This window comes from Rhinolophus ferrumequinum, chromosome 6 (assembly GCF_004115265.2).
Source record: "Rhinolophus ferrumequinum isolate MPI-CBG mRhiFer1 chromosome 6, mRhiFer1_v1.p, whole genome shotgun sequence".
In the NCBI taxonomy this organism is placed as follows: domain Eukaryota; kingdom Metazoa; phylum Chordata; class Mammalia; order Chiroptera; family Rhinolophidae; genus Rhinolophus; species Rhinolophus ferrumequinum.
Window position 1 is genome coordinate 53,048,555 of NC_046289.1, and position 24,002 is coordinate 53,072,556.

The window sequence follows — 24,002 nt, forward strand, 5'->3', positions numbered from 1 at the left end:
AGATAGTTATTGATTTCCACCCTGGACAAGGTGCTTTGTCAGTGGAAAGGCAGTGCCCAGTACGACAGGACACTATCTCTGCCCTCATTCACTTGCTTAAAATTTAGAGAATGGCCTAAGGTTACCCTGGTTTCAGATATTGTTTCTCAATTTCTCAGTGCTTTCCATAATTGTTTATTTAAATTTTTTTCTGTCCTTTCTTTTGTCAGGTATGTTTTAAAACTTTTTAAAAAATTTTTGTTTCAAGCAAAGTTTAAATGTCATCATTTTGCAAAAAAAAAAAAAGTCTTCATTATCATAAAACATTCACAGTATGGTCTTAAAAGTTGACAATGTGCTTATTCCGCCTTTGTATAATTTCTGGAACTGGATATGCTATTAATAAATCACTTTTTCAATTTCCTCTAGCATAATTTATAAGGTTAAAAAATTAGGCCTGAACATGATTGTTCCCATTCTTTTCCGCAGCCTGGCTGGGTTGTTTTGGACCAACCAGATGCTGCCTGCCATTTGCAGCAGCAACAGGAACCTTCTCCTCTACCTCCAGGATGGGAAGAGAGACAGGACATTCTCGGGAGGACCTACTATGTAAACCATGAATCTAGAAGAACACAGTGGAAAAGACCAACTCCTCAGTATGTGTTGATGACTCTCACGTTTGTAATCTGAATACATTTTGACCACTGATTTTCGTTTTGAGGTCATGTCTCAAATGGATTCATAGTAATATAGAGATCCATAAACTGTAAGAATACCAGGATTTTTATGGCCTAGGGCTTTAAAAATGCTATCGTAGCTGTTTCTTTCTAAAAATAATTTGGTAATACTCGAAATTATTTGAGGTACAAATACTACCCTTCTAATTGGTTTTTTATTTTGGTAAATTGTCAGTCAGTATGTTTTTTAATATTATGCAGTCACAAAGGGTACATTTTTTTCTTTAGACTGATTTAGAAAATCTTGGAGACTTTTTTGTAGTTTGTTACTAAAACACAATAAAATGTTAATTTCTACAGTGCACTATTTTAAAAATATAAATTATTTGTAAAATATAAAGGCGTCAATAACAAGGGTCTTTTGCTAAACACCCATTTGCCAATCTGGTCAATGGATACATAATTTCCAACATACACAGTTCAAGGACAGAATGACCTTCAAGGTATTCTAATTTACTTCTCCTCAGTGACATTTTTCTTTTATTACCATCAGACTTTATATTTGTGAATATATATTTACAAATTCTCCCATTATTCAAATTTATTATCAAATATCCTTCCACTTCTCTTTACTTAATCTTAAGAAGTCTTTCTTTAGTCTTCCGCTTTTTGACACAAACTTAAAATTTTTCATATTTGTTCATTAATGTTCTGATTTTTGGTTTTGATATTTTGTATCTGATATAGCCTAACCACTTTCATAGGTATTTTCTGTTCTCAAATCCTCCCAAAGCAAATCAGTGATCTATGGCACAGAGGCATTGAGCTCTCTGTAGAAATAACATACAGACTGCAAAACTGAGACACTATAATCTGCAAATTTGTCGTATCGCATACCTCAGTATTATGGCAAGCCTGACTTAATACTGAGTAGAATCACATTTTTTTCACTATAGTTGATGCTGTTTTCAGGTAGCCAAAATCAAGTGTTTAGGGGGAAAAAAGTCTGAAGCCTTTGTGGAATCATCTGTCCAAATTACGTTTTCTCCAGCAACAGTAAAATAAGAACTGGTCTTCTGACTATCCTGGGCTTCTATAGCATTAAATGAATTAACAATAATTTTGTTATTAAATATTTATACAAAATTCTTGATCTGATGATTTGGTTATAATAAATGCAAATAATAGCTAGAATAACATAGTTAATAAGTGATTGGGGTAATTTAGGAAAGGTACAGCGGAGAAGACCAACCCCTCAGTATGGTACCCTTGTACCTTTCCTAAACCCAGACATGCCTTTATTATTACCCTTTTTTAGACTACAACCACTACTATTAATATATACGATCAAAAATAGATACCAGTTAATTAGTAATATATTAAGTTTTTAATTGTAGTGTCCTTACACTGTCTTTCATTCATTCTGCCCTCTCCATGCATGGGTAACTCTACTCTTAGCTTAAGATCAGTTCTAGAAAATGTTACTGTCTGATTCATGAAGATGTATATGCAACTCTTAAAGCTTCTTTTCTATGAACTTTCAAGAGCTACTTTAGATTTTACTCCTGTAATGAGATGGCAAAATAATAATATAATGAAATTATTTGTGAAAGTCTCAGATATGCATTCATTCACAAATATTTTTGAGTGCCCATACATGTCAGCCACCATCGTAGGCACAGTGATGAACTAAAATAGCAAAGTCAGACATGTTACACAATTTCACAAAAACGTTAACTCCATAAGGTGCTCTGAAGTTACCAGTGTGCCCACAACTTAATTTTTGCATGCTGAAATAGCCTTTGGCTAGGAACAATAAATTCTGATCTAATACAGGTATTTTTCTTAAATGATCACAGAATATTTGACTATCATTTTAACTTTCTTCAGACATGGGTGATAGCTTTTATACTTCTAATATAGGGACAATCTAACAGATGCTGAGAATGGTAACATTCAACTGCAAGCACAACGAGCATTTACCACGAGGCGGCAGATATCTGAGGAAACAGAAAGTGTTGACAACCGAGAGTCTTCCGAGGTAGAAATAATTTCTTTTTCTTAGATAGACACATGTTATAGCAATAGATTAAAGTATGTGTGGCTTAAGGTTATTCTGTTCATTTAGAACTGGGAAATTATAAGAGAAGATGAAGGCACCATGTATAGCAATCAGGCTTTCCCATCATCTCCACCATCAAATAACATGGATGTTCATGCGCAACTTGCAGAAGAATTGAATGCCTTACCCGCTATTTGTGGAAATTCAGCCACCGGCCAGCCAGTATCCAGCTCAGTAAGATGCTCTTAGATTTTGTTGTAGCTTCAGGATTTTATATTTTTTATTTTTACATATATATATATATGTATATATATACATATATACATATATATATACACATACACACACACACACATATATATATACATACACATATACGTACATATATATGTGTAACGTATGTTATATATACATATATAATATATGTAATATATATTATACATACATATTTATATATTATATATATAACATTATGTATAATATATATAATATGTATATAATATATATATTATTCCATTCATTATGTAACTCCTACATAAAATTTTCTTTTCCCCCAGTTTTACTGAGATATAATTGACATATAACATTATGTTAGTTTAAGGTGTACAAACATAATGATTTATTATATGTATATATTGCAAAATGATCACCACAATAAGTTCAGTTAACATCCATCACCTCATATATTTACACTTTTTTTTTCTTGTGATGAGAAAAATTTTGTCTTGAATGACATGTAATAATGTTAGGGACTTTGGGACTTTACAGCATGGCCATTTTTCAAATATTCCCAGTAATAGTGTAGAGCAGAGTCTTGGATAATCCAAATGGTCATTGGAGTCCAAATGTCCATGATGTCCATGCCCCTCAGCCAGCAACCACCAGGAACATACCTGTAATTGAAGAAGTGGGTTTATTACTCATTTCAGCAAGGGAGAACACACACCATGAGTGTCTCAATAAGAGTACATTAGAAAAGGTTTATTGGATTTAGGCTCAGGTGAGGCAGTTTAGGGAGGGTTTAAGAAAGCAGGCTTTTGCTGTGCATTGGATGTTGCTAGACAGAGAGGGTAATTCTGTGATTGGGTGTCTCAAATCTTCTCTATAGCAAGGCTAAAGCTATAATTAAAATTAGCAAAGAAGCAGCAGTTACATTTGCCAGGATAGGGAGCTATTTGGTACTTTGTGGCTTGGAAAATGTTCATGTTTTGTCTGTGTTCAGACACGATTACAAAGTGGTCTTGATTTTGTCTTGAACCTACTGATGAGTACAAGGCCTGGTCCTGAATGTCAGGGGCTGCTTGTCTCTTCTTACTTATACCACAGATGTTACCAATACATGTGTGTGAATAAGTATTATACTTTGACTAAACAAAAATATAGATGACATCTCACTCCAGCAACTGCTATAAAAATTACTGTTCGTGGGGTCCAGACCAAGTATTCCAACATCCACTGCCATGATCTTGGCTTCATTGCTAGCTCTCTAATCTGTATCATCAAGGCAAATCATCCAGTGGAAGACAAAGAGGATGCTATGGTCATTTCTAGTTGGAGTTCCCCTGCTCTTCATTCAATTAGTAGATATTTATTGAGGGCTGACAATAAGCAAGGCACAATATGTTAACGTATCATTGGAATATAGCCATACCCACATGTTTAAGTATTACCTATGGCTGCTTTCACACTACATTGACAGAGTTGAGTAGTTCTACTAGAAACTGTGTGGCCCCCTAAAAAATATTTACTTTCTGGATCTTAACAGAAGTTTGCTGATTTCTATTTTAGTACCTTCTCCAAGAAACTTCTAAGTGGACAGTTCTCTGTGAATACCTGTGTGAATACCCAAGAGCAGATCACCTGCTCCCTTTTCCTCCTTTCTTCCACCTGTCTATTTTGTCTTCCATGCATTTTATTTTTTTGTCAGAGGAATGGGAAAAGTCAGTCAAAGATTTAAAGAATAAGCTATTTTGATTTTCTGGTGATAAATCACATACCATCCTGTTCCCTTTCCTCCTGTCATTTTTTTTTTTAATTTTAAAGTGATATATGGCATCCATATAATGAAATACTATGCAGCCATTGAAAAGAATGAGATGGCTTTGAATGTATGTGTTGTATAGAACAATCCCTAAGATGTATTTATTGGTCAGTGAAATATAGCAGGGTACAGAACAGTGTGTTTAATGTACTATTATTTATATAAATTATTTAAAGGACAGAGAATAAAAATATGTGTATGCCATTTCTTGAAGACTAAACAGGAAACTGGTAACATTGCTGAGCTCTGGAAGGAGGAACAGGTTGAGCAGGCCTTCGAATTTCATGCCACATGTATTTGCTACTTACTAAAAAAATAATTTATAACTTTAAAAATGTTGCATGGTCATGGTTAAAAATTGAAATAGTATTAAGGTATATAAAATGAAAATTAAATCTTCCATCTTACCTCTAACACATGCTACCTCAGTGTCTATTACGTTGGTGCAAAAGTAATTGTGGTTTAAAAGGTTAAAAATAATTGAAAAAGTCGCAATTACTTTTGCACCAACCTAATATTATGGTTTGCCATATATTGTCCTGAACATTTTGTATAGATTTATAAACATGCATGCACACACATATATTTTTGTGTAATTTTTTAACCTGAGATCCTCTCATGCATACCTTTTCATAACTTACTTCTTTCGCTTGCTGTATAGTAGACATTGGACCATTTCAGTGAATATGGACTTACTCCTTTTAAAACCAACAACCAAAGAAATCATCAAACTTTGGCATATGCCAATGTGCAAGTAAACCTTAAGATATTGTACCAGTCTCCTGTTGATAGATTTTAGATTGTTTACAGTTATTTGTTGTTAGAAACAATCCTACACTGGATATTCTGAGTTAATTTATATGTGTGTTATAAATTTTGATGTCATTAAATAACAAAACTAAGATATTTCAGATAGTGACAAAAGCATGCATATAAAAAGACAAGGAAAGAAAGAATATGGGATTTCTAGGAAACAAGAGATCTGGTAGGTTGTGAGGTGGGAAGTGCTAGAACCATCAGGAAGAGCCAGGTCAGGGAGCGCACTAAGCCTTGTGGTCTGTGTTACAAATTTTATCCTAGTGAGTGTCAGAAATGATGGAAAGGCTCTGAGCTAGAGATGATAGGACTGGATCACACTGTAGAGCAGTTTCTGGCCACAGCATGCAGTATGGAGAGTTTAAGGAAATAAGTATGGAGAGTTTAAGGAGAATTTAAGGAAATAAGACTCAAAGCAGGGAAATATACAAATCGGGTGTCTGATTTCTGACTTGGGGAACAGCTGGATTCACGTGCTGCCCACTGAAAATGAGGAATGCTGGAGAATGTTTGGGTGTGAACATGGAAAATCCATATCCAGTTTGGGGCACAATGAGTGGGTGTCTGTTAGACATTCAAGAGAAAGTGCCCAGGAGGCAGTCTAGGACTGGAGGGAGAGGTGTGAGCTGGAAGTTGGAAAGCACCACATGTGAGTGGTGTTGAGAGCAGCTGAGTGCTTTCACTTAGAGAGTCTCTATGGCCATGTCCTAGCCAGTGTTCTTTCTTCTGCTCCATCATCCCCACCCACACTATTACTATCTGCCATTCAAAGACAAATCCAAGACCTAATGTTATTATCACTCTTTTTTTTTTTTAAATAAGAATCATTCCAGCAGAAGAAGCAGCTTACAAGCCTATACTTTTGAGGAACAGCCTACACTTCCTGTGGTGAGTTTTATCCTCTTCTCTCAATCATCAATAACTTTGCAACTATTAAAAAAAAAACAAAAAAACCACTGACATTTGAGTGCCTAGCAGAGTACCTATCCAGCACAGAATCTAGGCTCTGGGGATGAGGTGCAAGGGAGGGAAAATTGGGCAGGTATGCCCAAGTGTGTTGTTAAAAAGACAAAACCAGGAGAACGGTCTCTCCCATAATAAGAAAGCCAAGTCTCTGAGTGCTGGTGACAGTAGGTGATATCTGGGCTTGTCAGTTGAAGGGCTGGACTGGCTAGGGGTGGTCTGCGGCAGGCAGCATACAATCCAGGGTTATGGTGTCCAGCTGCCTTTGCTTTGTACACGGCCCATGGCATGTAGCAGCCATTTCTACCCCGTACATGAAGAGTCATGTCAGGGTTCAGACAGGTGCACACTAGTATCAGCAGGCTCAGTGGACAGGTCAGAGTTTATTAGTCCCCCCTTTTCTCTTCTCCCTTCAGTCTCACGTCCGCCACCCAACCAAGGCCTTCACTTCCTCCTCAGTAGCCTTCCCAGGCATGGCCTTGACTAGAGCTTACACCTTAACAACTTCGTGTCTGGACTGTTGACTCCCTTTTGGTTTCCCAGCCTGCATTCTCTCTTCCTGACTCAACTCTCATTACTTTGAGTTTGTCTCTCTCTTACATGGCTCCCACTTGTTTTTTAAAACCAAGTGAAAACTCCCAGGCTCCCAGCCCCTTCAGCCTACCCTTCTGTTTATCTGCCCACAGACACCTCCTGCTCCCATCATTCCTGTCTGTGCTCTTCCTTCCAGTCGCTGTTCCCATGTCCTAATTCTCTCCCTCTTCCTGGTCTGTGTGCATTCCATTTCCCCACTTGGAATGGCCTCCTTACTTTTTTCCACCGACCATGTGTAATTTTGAATAGCAGTCTATATATTAATGTTGAAAAGTGGGATTGTTTTCACTTGTATGGAAGTTCCAGCACAGGAATGCAGAGGCTCAAAATTCCACAACCCAAGAGTGACTCATCCATCTAAAAAGGTGGCCCTGCACAGAGAGACACAGTTCCTGTGTGGAGGAAGGAGTGGGGCACCCACCTGTGCAATTGGCCCGTCAATATTGACCATCAACAACAGGGAAGATGCCACCAAAAGACCGCCCTCACCAGCCTTTCTCTCACTTATTGCCACTTACCTGGCCTCCTGCATTAGACTGGAGCCTGCTTAAGACAGAGACCCATGGTATTTCTCCCACTGCACTTTGTAACGCCCTCCATACAATGAAAAAGTTGAATTTCAGATTGACAGACATTCATCCAAGAAACAATGTTTTTTTTTTAAGATTTTATTGGGGGAGGGGAACAGGACTTTTATTGGGGAACTGTGTGTACTTCCAGGACTTTCTCCAAGTCAAGTTGTTGTCCTTTCAATCTTAGCTGTGGAGGGTGCCGTTCAGCTTCAAGTTGTTGTCCTTTCAGTCTTAGTTGTGGAGGGCGCAGCTCAGCTCCAGGTCCAGTTGCCGTTGCTAGTTGCAGGGGGCACAGCCCACCATCCCTTGAGGGAGTTGAACTGGAAACCTTGTGGTTGAGAGGACGTCCTCCAACCAACTGAGCCATCCAGGAGCTCAGCGGCAGCTCAGCTCAAGGTGCCATGTTCAATCTTAGTTGCAGGGGGCAGAGCCCACCATCCCTTGCGGGACTCGTGGAGTTGAACCGGCAACCTTGTGGTTGAGAGCCCACTGGCCCATGTGGGAATCGAACCAGCAGCCTTCGGAGTTAGGAGCACGGAGCTCCAACCGCCTGAGCCACCAGGCCGGCCCCCAAGAAACAATTTTAAGTTAACCAGACGAGCAGCAGAATCTCGATATCGTTTATATTTTATATACTGAAAAAGCTATTTCCATGACTTTTTTGTCTCCAGCTGTCTTCAGGTATAATTTATGTACCATAAAATCTACCCGGTTTTAAGTGTGTGAATAAATGAGTTTTAGTAAATTTATACAGTTGCAAAAATATCACCACAATCAAGTTTAAGAACCCGTTGTCACCCCCTCCAAAATTCCCTCAACACCTATTCTCAGCCCCAGGTAACCACTCACCTGTTGCTACAGTTTTGCCTTTTCTAGAAATGTCATATAAGTGGAATCATACAGTATGTAGTCTTACATGTCCGGCCTATTTCACTTAACATGATGTTTTTGAGATTTATCCATGTTGTATGTTTTATTTCACAATATTCCACCGTGTAGATATGTGTACTGCATTTCATTTATCTACATGCCAGCTGTTGGACGTTTGTTAAGCTGGGCACCTTTGAGTTCCATTACTTTGCAGGCTAACAGCTCTTCATAACTGTCAGCAATGTACATCTACCTACTGCGTATCTAGGGAAACGTGTGTCTAGTGAGCAGACCAGTGGTGATAGTTCTTACGTGCAAGGCACATTAGAGAACCAGGCCAGTCCTTGAAGAGTCTAATCTGGTTCCAAAGGCAAAAGAAAGGCCAGACCTGGACTATTTTAAGTAAACCTGGAGATAACTAAACCTCTTTATTCATTATCAATAAACAGCACCTCCCTGGCTCTTACAGAAAGACGGCAGGGGTAACTTTTGACTTGGCACATGTGGGTGATAATTTCTCCAGTTAGATGACTTGGGTTCAAATCTCAGCTCCACACTAGCAATGTATCTATTAAGAAATTCATTCAGTTTTCTCATCCTGAGTTTCCTCGTAAGTAAAAAGGGCCAATAATAGCAATTATCTCATTACAAGTTGTGTGGAGGTTAAATGGCATGATCTGTGTTATATAGCACTTCGTGTGTGGTTGTTATTACTGTCATGTTTTATTAGTGTTGTTATCACACTCACCATTGTTATCTGTTCTACTGTGGTTGTTTTTTAAGGGAACTGCGGTATACTTTATACACTTTAAAATACGATTTAAAACATGTTTAATTTTAACAGCTAGCAGTGAAAAGGGGATGTTGTCCTTTTAAAAGAATTCTTATTACTATTTAATTCTCCTGTTATTCTTCACTTTAGCTTTTGCCTACTTCATCTGGATTACCACCAGGTTGGGAAGAAAAACAAGATGAAAGAGGAAGGTCGTATTATGTAGATCACAATTCCAGAACTACTACATGGACAAAGCCCACTGTAGAGGTACCCTGCAATCTATCCATTAACTTGTTTTCTTACATAATTTAAATCATCATATCTCTGTGGAAGCTATTACATCACTTTGTGGTACATACTGGATGCTACTAATTATTTTCTGACACTGGTGCTGTCTACTGTATCCTGTGGATCTCTAATATGCATGAATTACCACTTGTTGTTATGTAAAACAAGTCCAATTGGGAATAAGAGGACAATGTAAATGATCTAGTACATTGGGTAATTTTGTAATGAATGGTTAACACCATTAGTTTGCTAAAAGCTAATCTTAGTGATTCATATATATTAACTTGTGTTGATGACCCTTTGTCCTTGGCAACAGTCAGTACTTTTGTAATATTTCCATGTAAGTCTTTAAGAAAATATTTATTTTATCTTATCACCATTTCTCTTACTGAGAAATTTTTTAACACTGAAAAGAATAGAGGATAATATAGCAAATACCCATTTAACACCCAAAATTTACTACCATTAACAAATTACCATATTCGTTTCTAGATATTTTATTTTTAAAAATAAAATCTTACAGATAAAACAAAAATCCCTTTTAGCCAGGCACTTTGTCCCCCTCCCCATAGGAAACCAGCATCTTGAATTTGTTGGGTATTCTTCTAGCCTATTTTTATGTACTTACATAGAGAGCTAAACAATGGAAAATATTGTTTATGTCAGTGTGTTTCAAATTTTGGAAAGATGTTATGTTGTATAATTCTAAATCTTTTTTTTACTCAACATGGTTTTAAAACACTACCCATATTTTTTTAAATGTATATATATAGAGCCACTGTATTTCTTTTTACTACTGCCTAATATTTTATCAGATGAATATATTACGTTTCAGTTACCCATTTCTATAGTGGGTATTTGCCATTCATTTTGTCTATCCTGCATTTGAACCCGTTTCTATATATGGGGAATTCCCTGCTCTTTGAGTATTTTGGGTAAGCAAAGACAACCTCCTGCCGTCGGCACTATGGCTTCCCTTGCAGCTAGTGGACAGACCCACCGACCTAGCTTCCTCAGTCACATGCACCCTCAGCAACTTCGTTAACCACCATCTTCGTGCTCAAGAATTAGCTGAGAAATTATAAACTTTTTATTTTTAAGTTTGACAAAACATATTATTAGAAAAAATGAGCCTTCAATGTTTAAGACTATTTATAAGTGTGTATTCTGTCTGCAGGTTAGGTTACCTTTGTAACTACTGCTATTTGTTTGTTCTCTACAAAACATTATAACACGATTTAATTAATGTGCTAGGCCACACTGGAGACCAGTCAGCTGCCATCAGGCCAGAGTTCTGCAAGCCCTCAACCACAGGTCTCCACAGGTGATTCAGTACAGCAGGTGACCCAGCCATCTGAAATGGAGCAAGGATTCCTTCCTAAAGGCTGGGAAGTCCGGCATGCACCAAATGGGAGGCCTTTCTTTATTGACCACAACACCAAAACTACCACCTGGGTAACTTTAATACTCTCCAGTTTAAGTTTTTAACAACAACAATAATAACCGCTTATGTATAGTTCTTTGTAATCTTTTAAGTATACATTAGTATAACCCACATTTCCTAGTATTCATTTCAAGATATGTTGGATTCTTAATAGTATTATTTCTATTCAAGATATGTTTATGCCTATTTTTAACATTTTGTGTCATGTAGATACATTTACTTTGCATTTCTAGTTTTTTAACTCACTAGTCATAAATGCCTTGGAAGATATTTAGTAATAGTCTTTTACCTTTATATGACGCTTTATAGTTCCAAAGTACTTTGGTATCCATATCTCATTTAATATCCAAAAACTTTGTGAGACTTGATAGAATAAGTATTTTTATTTTAAGATAAGGCTTTAAATTTGTTTAGCTATTGGTTCACCACTAATAGAAAATTTACTGAAAATCAGCAGCAGATAAATAGATTTGGATTAATTAATTTATTTCAAAGACCAATGTACCTAAATAAAACTAAAATACTTTAATAAATTATTGAATAAAATAATATTAAGATAATACCATATATAAATTAATCCTAATAAATTGAATTTTATTCTTTTTCAATAATTTGATTGACTTTAATAACATTTTTGAGCTTTCTTTCCTGACTTTCAAAAATATTAATAAATCAATAAATCTGTTAATAGGTGCCAAAAAACATGTTCAGGGCCTCAAATATAACATGTGGTCCCATCTACTGTCTCACTCTTTCACCAGTTTCTATTCAGAGAAGGGTCCTACGTAGTGACACAATCCCTAAAGAGTGGGCAAAATACTCTGAATGGTTTCTGTGAAAGAGATGATGAGTAAACACTGATCACGTTCTGAGATCTGAGAACGATAGGTTTTATAGCCTGAGAATGATAGGTTTTTACACAGAGAAACTATTATTTTACAGATTAAAGAAATCACATAAAAGTAGACTTTTAAAAGAGAATATTTTAAATATCCATTGATGTTAGAAAACATAGTAAGAGATTAACTTCAATGATTTTAAATTTTGTATGTGTGTATTTTTTTCTTTATTTACCAAAAAAGGAAGATCCAAGATTGAAGATTCCAGCTCACCTGAGAGGAAAGACATCACTTGATTCTTCCAATGATCTAGGGCCTTTACCTGTAAGTTTATAGAACTGCCACCAATTAAACTTGGCTGTCTCAAACATTTTGTATTTTGGAATATAGCAGTTCTTTAACAACTGTAATTAATATTATTAAAGTGTTGATGCCTTCTACTAAGAATGAAATATGCAAATTAAATTAACCGTATAACAAATGCTAGTTTTCTACCCAAATATCTAAAACACTTTACTAAGATAATTGAAATACATTCTTTACTGTAGCCAGGATGGGAAGAAAGAACTCACACAGATGGAAGAATCTTCTACATAAATCACAGTATGTGCAGCATGATTTTTCATTACAATTATTTTTTATAATATTGAATTTTGCGCATAAGAATGAAAAACATCTCTCTCTCTCTCTTTTCAGATATAAAAAGAACACAATGGGAAGATCCTCGGTTGCAGAATGTAGCAATAACTGGACCAGTAAGTATCTTTGTGTTTTTATGGGGTTGTTCTCTCACCTGTCTCTTCAAGGATAAATAGTCAAGGGCATCACACTACAGGCACTGAGAGAAAAGCACATTTGCAATTTTCTCCTGTCACCACCCCCACTCCAGGTCTCAGTTATTTGAAAAGAGTATCTAAGGTCATTATCCTTATCCTACGCAATAGCTTTAGGAGACTAATGAGCTAGTCAAAATCTAAGGCAGTAGGCTGCTGTACTCAGGCTGCTACTTGCCATTGTCTGAAAAAGAATGCTGGCAACCCACAGCAGAGCAGAGAGGAGGCAAGAGTATAGCAGGTAAGGAAGTGGACAGTGCCCTATCCACTCCAGGGTCGTGTCTTGAACTTTTTGTTAGAAATCATTGTATATATAAGATACAAGATATGACATATATATGTATATACACACATATACATCATACATATACATGTATATGTCATACCTTATACATATCCATATATACACAATACACATATACAAAGTTGGACAATTAAGTTCACAAACTCATTCTAGAAAAAGCGCTACATACCTCATTGATGAATATCACTACGGTCACCTTTGAAGTACTTCCCTTGGGAAGCTATGCACCAGTGCCAGTACCTGGTCCACCCTTCAAAGCAATTTTGGAACTCTTTTTCTGGAATGGCCATCAGCGCTGTCGTCGTATTACCCTTGATGTCCTGAACGTCATCAAAATGTCTTCCTTTCAATATTTCCTTTACCGTCAGGTAAAGAAAGAGGTCTTTGGGGTCAGATCAGCTGAGTAGGGAGGGTGTTCCAATACAGTTATTTGTTTACTGGCTAAAAACTCCCTCACAGACAGTGCCCTGTGCGCTGTTGCATTATCATGATGGCAAGTGCCATGAATTGTTGGCGAAAAGTTCAGGTTGTTTTCGTCTAACTTTTTCACACAGCCTTTTCAGCATTTCCAAATAGTAAACTTCGTTAGCTGTTTGTCCAGTTGGTACAAATTCATAATGAATAAGCCCTCTGATATCAAAAAAGGTTAGGAACATTGTTGCAACAAGTTTGCAGACTTCATTGTCAGACCTTGTATATGACACACTCATATATGACACACTCATATTTAAGTACAAATATTACCATGCATGATGTTTATACTACTCTTGAGTCAGGTTAATGATAGAAAAATCATTATCCTCTTTTATATAATTATTCTTTCCATTTTTAGTTTTTCAGATTTTAATTGTTTTCTAATTCACAAAAATAAGTAAAATTGAAGATACAATTCTTTTAGATTACTCTTTAGTCTCCATGTTTAGTCTCCTAAAATAATGGATAAAAAAGGCAACTCCTCAGAGTTCAAGGAAAAAGTACATTTTTCGAATTGTTCCCTTTAATGGAGAAATCACTTTGAAAGTCTCTTTAGAAATGGAAATTTTCATTTCTAATATTTCTCTACTTGGAAGAAATTTCCTGTTTCTGGCATGTTGTATTTCAAGAATATTGAATGATGAAAATTACAGCCATAAGAATTGCTGAGTACAGTTTTACCTTAAACAGAGAAATTAAAATTTTAAAGTTTTGTATTTGTTTTTCTTTGAATTAAACTTTTCTTTCCAAATATCCTCTTTTAATGCCTTTTACTTCTGTTCATAAAATACCCAGAGGGGTACTTTTAAAAATTGTTCCAAAATAAAACAACCTAAACCCTCTTTATTTTTCCAAAATTTTCAACTCAAGGCAGTGCCCTACTCCAGGGATTACAAAAGAAAGTATGAGTTCTTCCGAAGAAAGTTGAAGAAGCAGGTCAGTGATACTTATAATGAGTTCTTAGGAATGAATGTTATATACACTGAAAGTAATGGTAAACGCATTTTAAAATGGGTGAAAGGGGTCCAAAAAAAAAAAAAGAAAGTAATAGAGAATTTATATTTGTAACAACTTTAAACAGTTTCTTAGAGGGAAGAGATGCTTATTTTTTGGTATATCTTTAGAGACCACAATTATTTTATGTCTTTCTTTATTGAATTTTCAAGATATCCTGTAATCTAGAAAAATAGTATTAAAAGTTTGCTTTTAAAGAGCTCTCACTTAGTTTCCTAGTGGGGCTTCTGGAGCTTGGGCTTGGTAGAATCTGAGCAAGAGTAGCTCAGGAGATTATTTCCTGGCCTAGTCTTTGCTTGTATAGGTGGACTCTGGGTTCTTTTTCTGCTATGACCATTGTTTTCCAGTGGTAGTCATTCATTCTCTACAGCTTCAAATATCTCTGTATAATTTGAAAATACAACTGTAATTGAAACAGTGCTCTTGTTGCTTATCAGACATGTTCACTACACTTTTTTTCCATCACCATAAATTCAGTATGTTTGGAACTAAACTATCATTAACCTATCTACTTCATTTCTGTGGGTGATGACCATTTTTTAATGCCTTTCTAATTTGCTCATCCTTTACCCCTTTCCATGCAGTTTAGGAATACTACCAGTAGGTGGCTATATTGGGTTACACTTTCTTGCATGCTAAACCAGAAGCCTGCTTTTCCAAAGACTCAAGATGGTGGGTCTGCTACCACACATTTTTTTTCATCCAAAATTTAACAAAAATGAAATATAATAGTTGTTTAGTGCACACATTTTATGCCTAAATAAAATCCTAAAACATCAGCAACTTTTTACTCATCTTCAGTAACTGTATGTTAAAATTGTTCTGGAAATTTGTTTTCTGCTTAGAATTTTTGGGGATTTTAAGTCTTTGTTGATTTATTGGTCTGGTAAATATTTTCACTCTCAATGAAAAAGTGCTGGTGGAATAGAAGTCCTAACTCCTCCGTTTGTCATTCTGAATGCTTATAAACATGTTACAGTATCTAACTGTAGATGTCTTCCAAGCAGCAGGAACAAGGCCTCTATAAGCAGATCACAGAACACAAAAATTATAATGAAAGCAATAATATTCATTGAGCTCTCACTACATACCAGGCATTCTTCTTATCAAGTTATATTATTCATATAATCTCTACAATAAGTATATAAGGAAAGGACTGTTATTATCACGTTTTACAGGTTAGGAAACTGAGGTACAGAGAGATTAAATAATTTGATCAAGTTCCATGGTTATTAGTGGCAAAGCCAGATACAAACCAAGTGGTCTAGCTCCAGAGTCCATGTTCTTAACCATCACGACAAATCATATTGGTGATCAAGAGAGAATTTGTGAGGAAATTACCCAGAATGCAACAAAGGTACATTAAGAAATAAAAACATGAAAGAAAGAGACAAGGAGTCATTCCAGAGGGAGAGACTCGAGTGTGGGGGAAGAGGCTGAGAATCTGAATCCTCAGTTTAACAAAAAATTTCAGGCAGGATTTAAAAAATAAAATTCATATCTGGACACATCATAGTAAGAGAGCAGAACACCAAGACAGAGATAAAAATACTAAAAACCAATGCTGCAAAGCCTTGAGCTATCTTTAACCTTTCCCTCTGTCTTATCCTTAACTACGTAGCGCATTCATTAAGAGCAGAGACTCAGGAACTAAGCCTTTCTTAGCTTCTGTCTACAGTTTCTTCATCCATAAAATGAAGAAGCTACAGTAGCTTCATCCTACTGTTGTTATGAGGAGTAAATGAGTTAACCCATTAAAATACTGGGCACAGAGCCTGGCACAGTCTGTAAATGTAAACACCTATTAATGCATGAAGCACGATAGGCTCTAAGGAAGAAAGGTGGAGGTAGGGAAAAACTTGAACTGATGGGTGAGCAACAAGTAGCAGGCAGCCGGCTAGACTACAGGTCACAAAATGGACTTCACTGGAACGCGATATGGAAAGGACTGTTCATGAAACACCTTACACAAGCATTATTACCACCATCAGTAGCTGCTTCTTCAGATATAAAAATCAGAAGTCTATATTATTAAGTGATTAGAGAAAATGCCTAAGTTCTTTCGTACTACAGAGGAAATATAGGCAATATTCCTAGTCATGTTTTCCCTGAAAAGGGGTTTGGGGCACAAGGTAGAATACAATGAATTTGATAACTTTCATGAGAGATAAATTTACTGTCATGTTGAATGGATTTAAATTGTAGGTCTTTCTTCTCTGGGTTTTCAGAATGACATTCCAAACAAATTAGAAATGAAACTTCGCCGTGCAACTGTTCTTGAGGACTCTTACAGGAGAATAATGGGTGTCAAGAGAGCAGACTTTCTCAAGGCTCGACTGTGGATTGAGTTTGATGGTGAAAAGGGATTAGATTACGGAGGAGTCGCCAGAGAATGGTTCTTCCTGATCTCAAAGGAAATGTTTAACCCTTATTATGGGTTGTTTGAATATTCTGCTACGTAAGTACCTTTACAATGACTACAGAGGAAAAAAAATCACTGTTTTGAAAGTAACAGAGTTGTATGATGCAAGAAAAATGTATTATTCATACAATGCACCAGAAAAGGAAAAGTATAACTAATGTTGTTTCAAAATAACTTTTTTTTTAATTGTGGTAAAATATACCTAACATAAAATTTACCATTTTAACCATTTTAAAGTGAGTGTACAGTTCAGTTGAATTAAGTACTTTCACATTGTGCAACCATCACCACCATCTATCTCCAGAACTCTTCCATCATCCTAAACTGAAACTCTGTACCCATTAAACATAACTCCTTCAGTCCCTGGCAACCACCATTCTACTTTCGGTCTCTATGAATTTGACTACCCTACGTACCTCACATACGCTAGGTCCCTCACATATGTGGAATCATACAGTATTGTCCTTTTGTGACTGACTTAATTCATTAGCATAATGTCCTCAAGGTTCATCCATGTCATAGCATGCTTCAGAAGTTCCTTCTTTTTTTTTTAATTTTTATTGGGGAATAATGGGGAACAGTGTGTTCCTCCAGGGCCCATCAGATCCAAGTCGTTGTCCTTCAGTCTAGTTGTGCAGGGCACAGCTCAGCTCCAAGTCCAGTCACTGTTTTCAATCTTTAGTTGCAGAGGGCGCAGCCCACCATCCCATGCAGGAATTGAACCCGCAACCCTGTTGTTGAGCGCTCACACACTAACCAACCGAGCCATCCAGCCACCCCCAGAAGTTCCTTCTTTTTGAAGGCTGAATAATATCCCATTATGTGTATATACCACATTTTGTTTTTCCATTCATTTTTCAATGAACGTTTGGGTTATTTCTACCGTTTGACAGAAATCATTGTTTTTAAAACCATTAAATCCTGTGGTTTTATATGGTTCTAATGGAAGTAAAGAACTCAAAAAGAGCGAGATAATTTATAATTATTTGTCATATTAAAATTTTTATATGAAATTTAGAGAGGAGCATTTAAACGTGGTTGTCTTTACAGGGATAATTATACCCTACAGATAAATCCAAACTCTGGATTGTGTAATGAAGATCACCTCTCCTACTTCAAATTTATTGGCCGGGTAGCTGGAATGGCAGTTTATCATGGCAAACTCCTGGATGGTTAGTATTAAGCTTAAAACCTTTTTATATGTAACTTTAATTATATTATAATGTAATTATATGTGAAATTCTATATAATTATATAATGTAATTATAATTATCTGAATTCTTTCACTTGGTAATCATTTTAAATACATTTGTTTTTTTGCAAGGTTTTTTCATCCGCCCATTTTACAAGATGATGCTACACAAACCAATAACTCTTCATGATATGGAATCAGTGGTATGTCTTTCTCACTTATAATATAGACAGACTATTCAACAGGCAACTGAATATTTTAATGACTCTTTTATTTAAAGAATTAGCTTTTAATGATGAAGAAATTAATAAATTATAATGTTCCAAAACACAAATGAACGTTTTCCCTCAACATTGTATTATGAAAATTTTCTAACATATAATAAAATTTAAAAATTGTTACAATGGACATATGTATATCCACCACCCAGATCCCACAGTTGGCTTTTTAATCTATACTTACTTGATCACGTACTTGTTCACCTGTCCACCCCTCTGTCCATCAACCCATTTTATTTTTTGATGCATTTCAAAGAAAGTTGTAGATATCAGTAAACTTCTCCCTAAATACTTCAGCATGCTATACAACATTTTTATGTATTTCTTGCATCAATATTTGAATTGTGATCTTTAATGATGTACAGCATGTTATCAAAATAGTAGTTCAAGGACAGGCCTTGAGATTAGGCCACAGCAAAGAAACGGATATGCAAGGAGTAAATCTGTGATTATAGCCTATGCTGAATATCATCAAGCTTAGATTCCAAGATCTCTTCCTTGGTTCCAAGTTCATTTTTTTTATGCCCTTTCTTGTGACATGCAATCAGTGTGAATAGTATAATTCTTTATAAATCATAAGACTGTGGTTATTTGAGTTGGTTAGTTGAGATTCTGTATTTGAGATTTTTCTCTAACTTGGGCCAGGTGTAAATAACAGTTTCTTCATAGCTATTTCAACATTTCGCACACAGTCTTATAGGCCATATGAGAAAGGTGCTAGGTGCCCCTGGGTATCTGTGGAAGTTAAGGTTCATCTGAAAAATGCTTTATTGACCTTTAACTGGATAATAAAATCTATACCTCTACTGCTTCCACACAGAGATAGATTTTTAAACTTTTAAGCAGACACCACTCTATTGATTTATGCATTTTTATTCTCACATTTACTAGTCACCCATCTTTTTTTATAATACTTTTGTTTGTATGAAAAAAATGTTCAATGACTTTTTCATCTTTTGTCCAACTATTCAGACCGTCAACATACTTTTTTTGCAGGTTCAGGTATCTTCTTTTTATACACAATTTTGAAATATGCAATTTTTTTCCCATCTAGGATAGTGAATATTACAATTCATTAAGATGGATTCTTGAAAATGATCCAACAGAGTTGGACCTTAGGTTTGTCATAGATGAAGAACTTTTTGGGCAGGTTTGTAAATTTTGATTAATTAAAATGGTACGTAAATTGTGAAACAAATGTTATAACTTAAATTTAGATGTGAAACAATGCATATACTCAACACAGTTCTGTGCTCTATTTTAAAATTTATTTTCCATTAACAAAAGCTGTCTCTCAGCAAGAATTTCTTCTTTCTTTGACATTTGACTTAGTCCATATTTATTTTAGTAAAACTAATATTTTAAGTTTTCTTAGCTTTTGAATGGATTTAATTTAAAACACCAGGTTTCTGGTATAACTATAATATGTATACTTTATTTTTTCCACTAAAATAACATATCAAGGTATCATGCTTAATTTTAGACACATCAACATGAGTTGAAAATTGGTGGATCGGAAATAGTTGTCACCAATAAGAACAAAAAGGAATATATTTAGTAAGTATTTTGTTAGTGACTATTTTACCATATTTGGTAAATACTTTACTGGAAATAGTTTTGTACTTCTTTCTGGGAAGACTGTACCTTCTTTCTCTTTCCCCAAAGCCAGAGTCTCAATGTTTCTTTTTCTCTTCCTAAAACAATGCCCTATTACCACTCATATTTAATTTTTCCCTTGGGTTCAGCTAGTCTTTATTTTTTTGTTTCTAACCAGAATCAATATAGCTTAAGATTTTTTTCTTGGTTCAAGTGAAAAAGATGAAATGTTTTGTTTCTTATAGTCTTGTAATACAGTGGCGATTTGTGAACCGAATTCAGAAGCAAATGGCTGCTTTTAAAGAGGTACTCATTTCTGATTTGTTCTTCTGTAATTTCAAAGTACAGTACATAAGTTTTCAATATTCGGCCTATCACATCAGTGAAAAATTAGTATGTGACATGCTTTTCAAAACCATTTTAAGTATATTTTTATATTAAGAAAATATTAAATGAATACATGTTCATTGTTAGAATTCAGTCGCTGAACAATAATGAATGCCAACTATAATTTTATATATATATGTATGTATATATATGTATGTATATACTTACAAGAAGCGGAGTACAGCATTAGGAATAGAGATAGTAGAAATGTAATGGCTGTGTGCGATGTCAGAGGGATAGTGGATGGGGGGAAGGGGTTCACACAGTGTGAGGGATATAAATGATAAACGTCTAAGTATTACTTTGTCTTGTGTGCCTGAAACTAATTAAAAAAATAAATTAAAAAAAAAGTTAAAAATAATTGCAAAAATCGCACACACGCAAAAAAAAGAAGCCCATGCAATAAACCTTGATGGTTCCCCTTCACACCTATCACTGCCCCTCACCTTTCCCCAGTCTCACACCCCTTACTTTAAGTAACGTTAGGTGAACAAAGGAACCAGTGGTATAGGGATATTGGAATATACCATTTATTTATTTTCCTAAACGGGATCACACTACACATGTTGATTTGTGACTTGCTTTCTTCTCTTGTCAGATATTTATTAGAGATCCTTACATGCCAAGATATGTAGTTGCCTTTCTTTGTGGCTGTATTTTATTCATAATATGAATTCATAAGTTATTTAACCTTCCCGAATTGGTGGACATTTAGGCTATTCCCAGAGCACTCATTTCTTAAGCTAACTTAAAATCTTCTTTGAAATATTTATCACATACTTTTTTTCATTTATTCAGTATTGAACACTGATTATGTGTCTGGTGCTATATGAGGCAAAAGACATAGGTCCTATTCTCAAGGAGCAGAAAAATCTAAAAAGTAAAATGGACAGAGGCAAGTCTGTAGTTCTAGAAGAGAGGAAGAAACCAGAGCAGAGAGAGAGGAGAAGAAGGGGCGAGGAAGGACGAGAGGGATTGGCAGTTCCAAGCAGAGGGAGCAGCATGTGTGAGTCTGGCAATATGACAGACAGACTGTGCATAGGTTAGAGGAAATGCAAGCAATTCCTATGCTGGATAAGAGGATGCAAGAGGTAAAGCTAAGCCTGGAAAGCTGACCAAAACCAGATTGTGGAGGGCCTGTTTGTTAGAGTTTTCTCAGAAGTCCACTGAGGGGCAGGAAGGTAGCATTAAAGGCTATTAAACAATAAAACATCAGGATTCAATTTACATTTTAGTCAGATCATTCTGGAAGTGATACGCAGTGAATTAGAGGAGGGCAAGACTAGCCGGAGAGGCTAGTTGGGAAAACGTTACAGAAATCCAGGTGAAGAACGGTAAAGACAGAACCAAGATAGTGGTGCTGGGAGGAGAGCTGTGCGCACATTTTAGTGGTATTCAGGAGGCACATCCACAGCATAGGGTTAGTTAAAGGATAGGTATTTGGGGTGCCAGTATACATTTGGGAGTCATCTGTGGATATGTAGTGGAGGTATGGACTAGGTAAGATGAAAAATTCAAAAGAACAAGAAGGTGAAAGTGGATGGCCACACATGGAGACCTGGGAACCCCAACATTTAAGGGATGGACAGTAAAAAGGAAACTTCAAAGGAAATTAGCAAAGGCAGACAGAGACACAAGAGAAAAACCATCAACAGAAAAGTTTCAAGAACAAAGGTGTGTTCAATAATATCATACTGCAGAAAGGTCAAATGAGACATGGAACTGGAAAGTGTTTATCAGATTTAGCCTCAAAGTTGTTTTTTACTTTTGCAGGGATATTTTCAGTGAAGCAGTGGCATTGAGGTCAGATTGCAGTGGGTTGAGGGAGAGACAGGAGGTGAGCAAGTAGATTGCATAATGTTTAACACTGTCAAGAACTGGGCTGTGAAGAGAAGAAAGAGGTGTTTGCTCTTTAGTGTTTAAGGTAGATATGGCTGGAACAAATTTAAATGCATAAAGAGTGAGCTAATAAAGAGAAGGAGATTTAGTGACATGACCTCCTTGAGGAAGCAGATGAAGCACAGAAAGGAAGTGGTACCTCTCTCCACTGCAATGGGATGGAGGCCATGATGGATGTTGGTGCTGGATGGTACATGGGGAAGCAGAAGGTTGAGTGAATTCCATCCTGCTTGGTCACCTCTATTTTCTCTCTCAAATAGAATTTATCTGCTATAAAGAAGGGATGACATGGACAAAGAGGAGGCTTGCGAAGTACGGGGAAGTTTTAAAATTTCCACTTTGAGGAATCAATGAGAAAACAAACTATAGACGCATATATTTTCTTGCCAATGTTGAATCTCAGTTGAGTTTAGAGCCCACTAATGTGTATGGTAGGAATCTATGTGAGTGGGGGATTTTGCTAGTAGCACCCAGGAGCTGAAGTAAAGGATTATCCATTGACCCTGCTAACCAGGTTTTTAAATGCATTCTTTCTTTTAGGGATTTTTTGAACTAATACCACAGGATCTCATCAAAATTTTCGATGAAAATGAACTAGAGGTAAGAAACATTATTTTTATGTTAAAACAGGACTTTTGTACTTGTTTTTCTTGTCTACAGTTTGACATTTCTTATTACGTAGCTTCTTATGTGTGGATTGGGAGATGTCGATGTGAATGACTGGAGAGAACACACCAAGTACAAAAATGGCTACAGTGTCAATCATCAAGTCATCCAGTGGTTTTGGAAGGTAATTGAAAGCGTCTATTTTCACGAATTACTTTTGATAGATTCAATCCTATTTAACTCTACTCGTTAACTTCTCTTATAGATGAGACAAAATATAGCCCAGTCAAAATTATCTTTGATTTTGTATTGTATTTATATACCTTCTGGGTATGGCCCCAACCCCACACATATTTATAGATTAGTAAGTAAAATAGTTTAGAATGTAGTAAATGGCAGTGATAGCTGAGATAGGCACTTAGTTCCTTACTAAAGTACAGACTCTTCAAGAGAACTTTTAATAACCTGCTGTGTATTCTCTAGATCGCCTACATGGCTCCTTTAAATGTGATTTTCAATCTTATAGAGAAACATATATGCCACCTAATAATATCAATAAATATAATTTCTTTAAAAGCCACAAGTCACATCTAAGAAGACATTTTTTTGTTATTTTATTAGGCTATAATTCCATTCTAAAGAGTTACCATGTAGCCATGGAAATGAAGTTTCAAGAACTTTGTAAATCACCCAGAAACATAAATTTGAAAGAAACATGCAAATTTAAAAAGTGATCATTAATGCTCTAACCACATCTTGATAGCATATTTTTCAGCATAGTTTTATTACCTTTTTTTCCAATGATAATTCTAAAAACATTATGTTTTGATCTTATTCAGGCTGTTTTAATGATGGATTCAGAAAAAAGAATAAGATTACTTCAGTTTGTCACTGGCACATCTCGCGTGCCTATGAATGGATTTGCTGAACTATATGGTAAGGATTTTCCATACATATTAAAAAATGGAGTGATACCAGTTGTCTTTTCCATGGCTGATGAGTCTTCAAGCCTCTATCATTTATACAGACATTTAGCTTAATAAAAAAGAAGTAAGATTTTTAAATGATATAATTAGA

At 35.8% G+C, this 24,002-nt stretch overlaps 1 protein-coding gene across 4 annotated transcripts in view; it reads left to right on the top strand.

Moving 5' to 3' along the window:
* Positions 1–24,002, top strand: part of NEDD4 (NEDD4 E3 ubiquitin protein ligase) — a 111,196-nt gene that overhangs the window by 81,287 nt on the left and 5,907 nt on the right. For 3 of the 4 annotated variants that reach the window (XM_033109190.1, XM_033109189.1, XM_033109187.1), the window contains 19 exons: positions 469–635; positions 2,580–2,697; positions 2,785–2,952; positions 6,398–6,463; positions 9,497–9,616; positions 10,892–11,092; positions 12,164–12,244; positions 12,469–12,523; positions 12,617–12,675; positions 14,402–14,467; positions 16,774–17,003; positions 18,018–18,139; positions 18,292–18,362; positions 19,492–19,587; positions 19,921–19,994; positions 20,279–20,339; positions 22,860–22,919; positions 23,002–23,109; positions 23,765–23,861. In XM_033109190.1, the coding sequence (XP_032965081.1) occupies positions 469–635; positions 2,580–2,697; positions 2,785–2,952; positions 6,398–6,463; positions 9,497–9,616; positions 10,892–11,092; positions 12,164–12,244; positions 12,469–12,523; positions 12,617–12,675; positions 14,402–14,467; positions 16,774–17,003; positions 18,018–18,139; positions 18,292–18,362; positions 19,492–19,587; positions 19,921–19,994; positions 20,279–20,339; positions 22,860–22,919; positions 23,002–23,109; positions 23,765–23,861 (2,020 nt within the window). The remainder of the gene's footprint in view (positions 1–468; positions 636–2,579; positions 2,698–2,784; positions 2,953–6,397; positions 6,464–9,496; positions 9,617–10,891; positions 11,093–12,163; positions 12,245–12,468; positions 12,524–12,616; positions 12,676–14,401; positions 14,468–16,773; positions 17,004–18,017; positions 18,140–18,291; positions 18,363–19,491; positions 19,588–19,920; positions 19,995–20,278; positions 20,340–22,859; positions 22,920–23,001; positions 23,110–23,764; positions 23,862–24,002) is intronic. The other variant, XM_033109188.1, reaches the window with a different exon arrangement.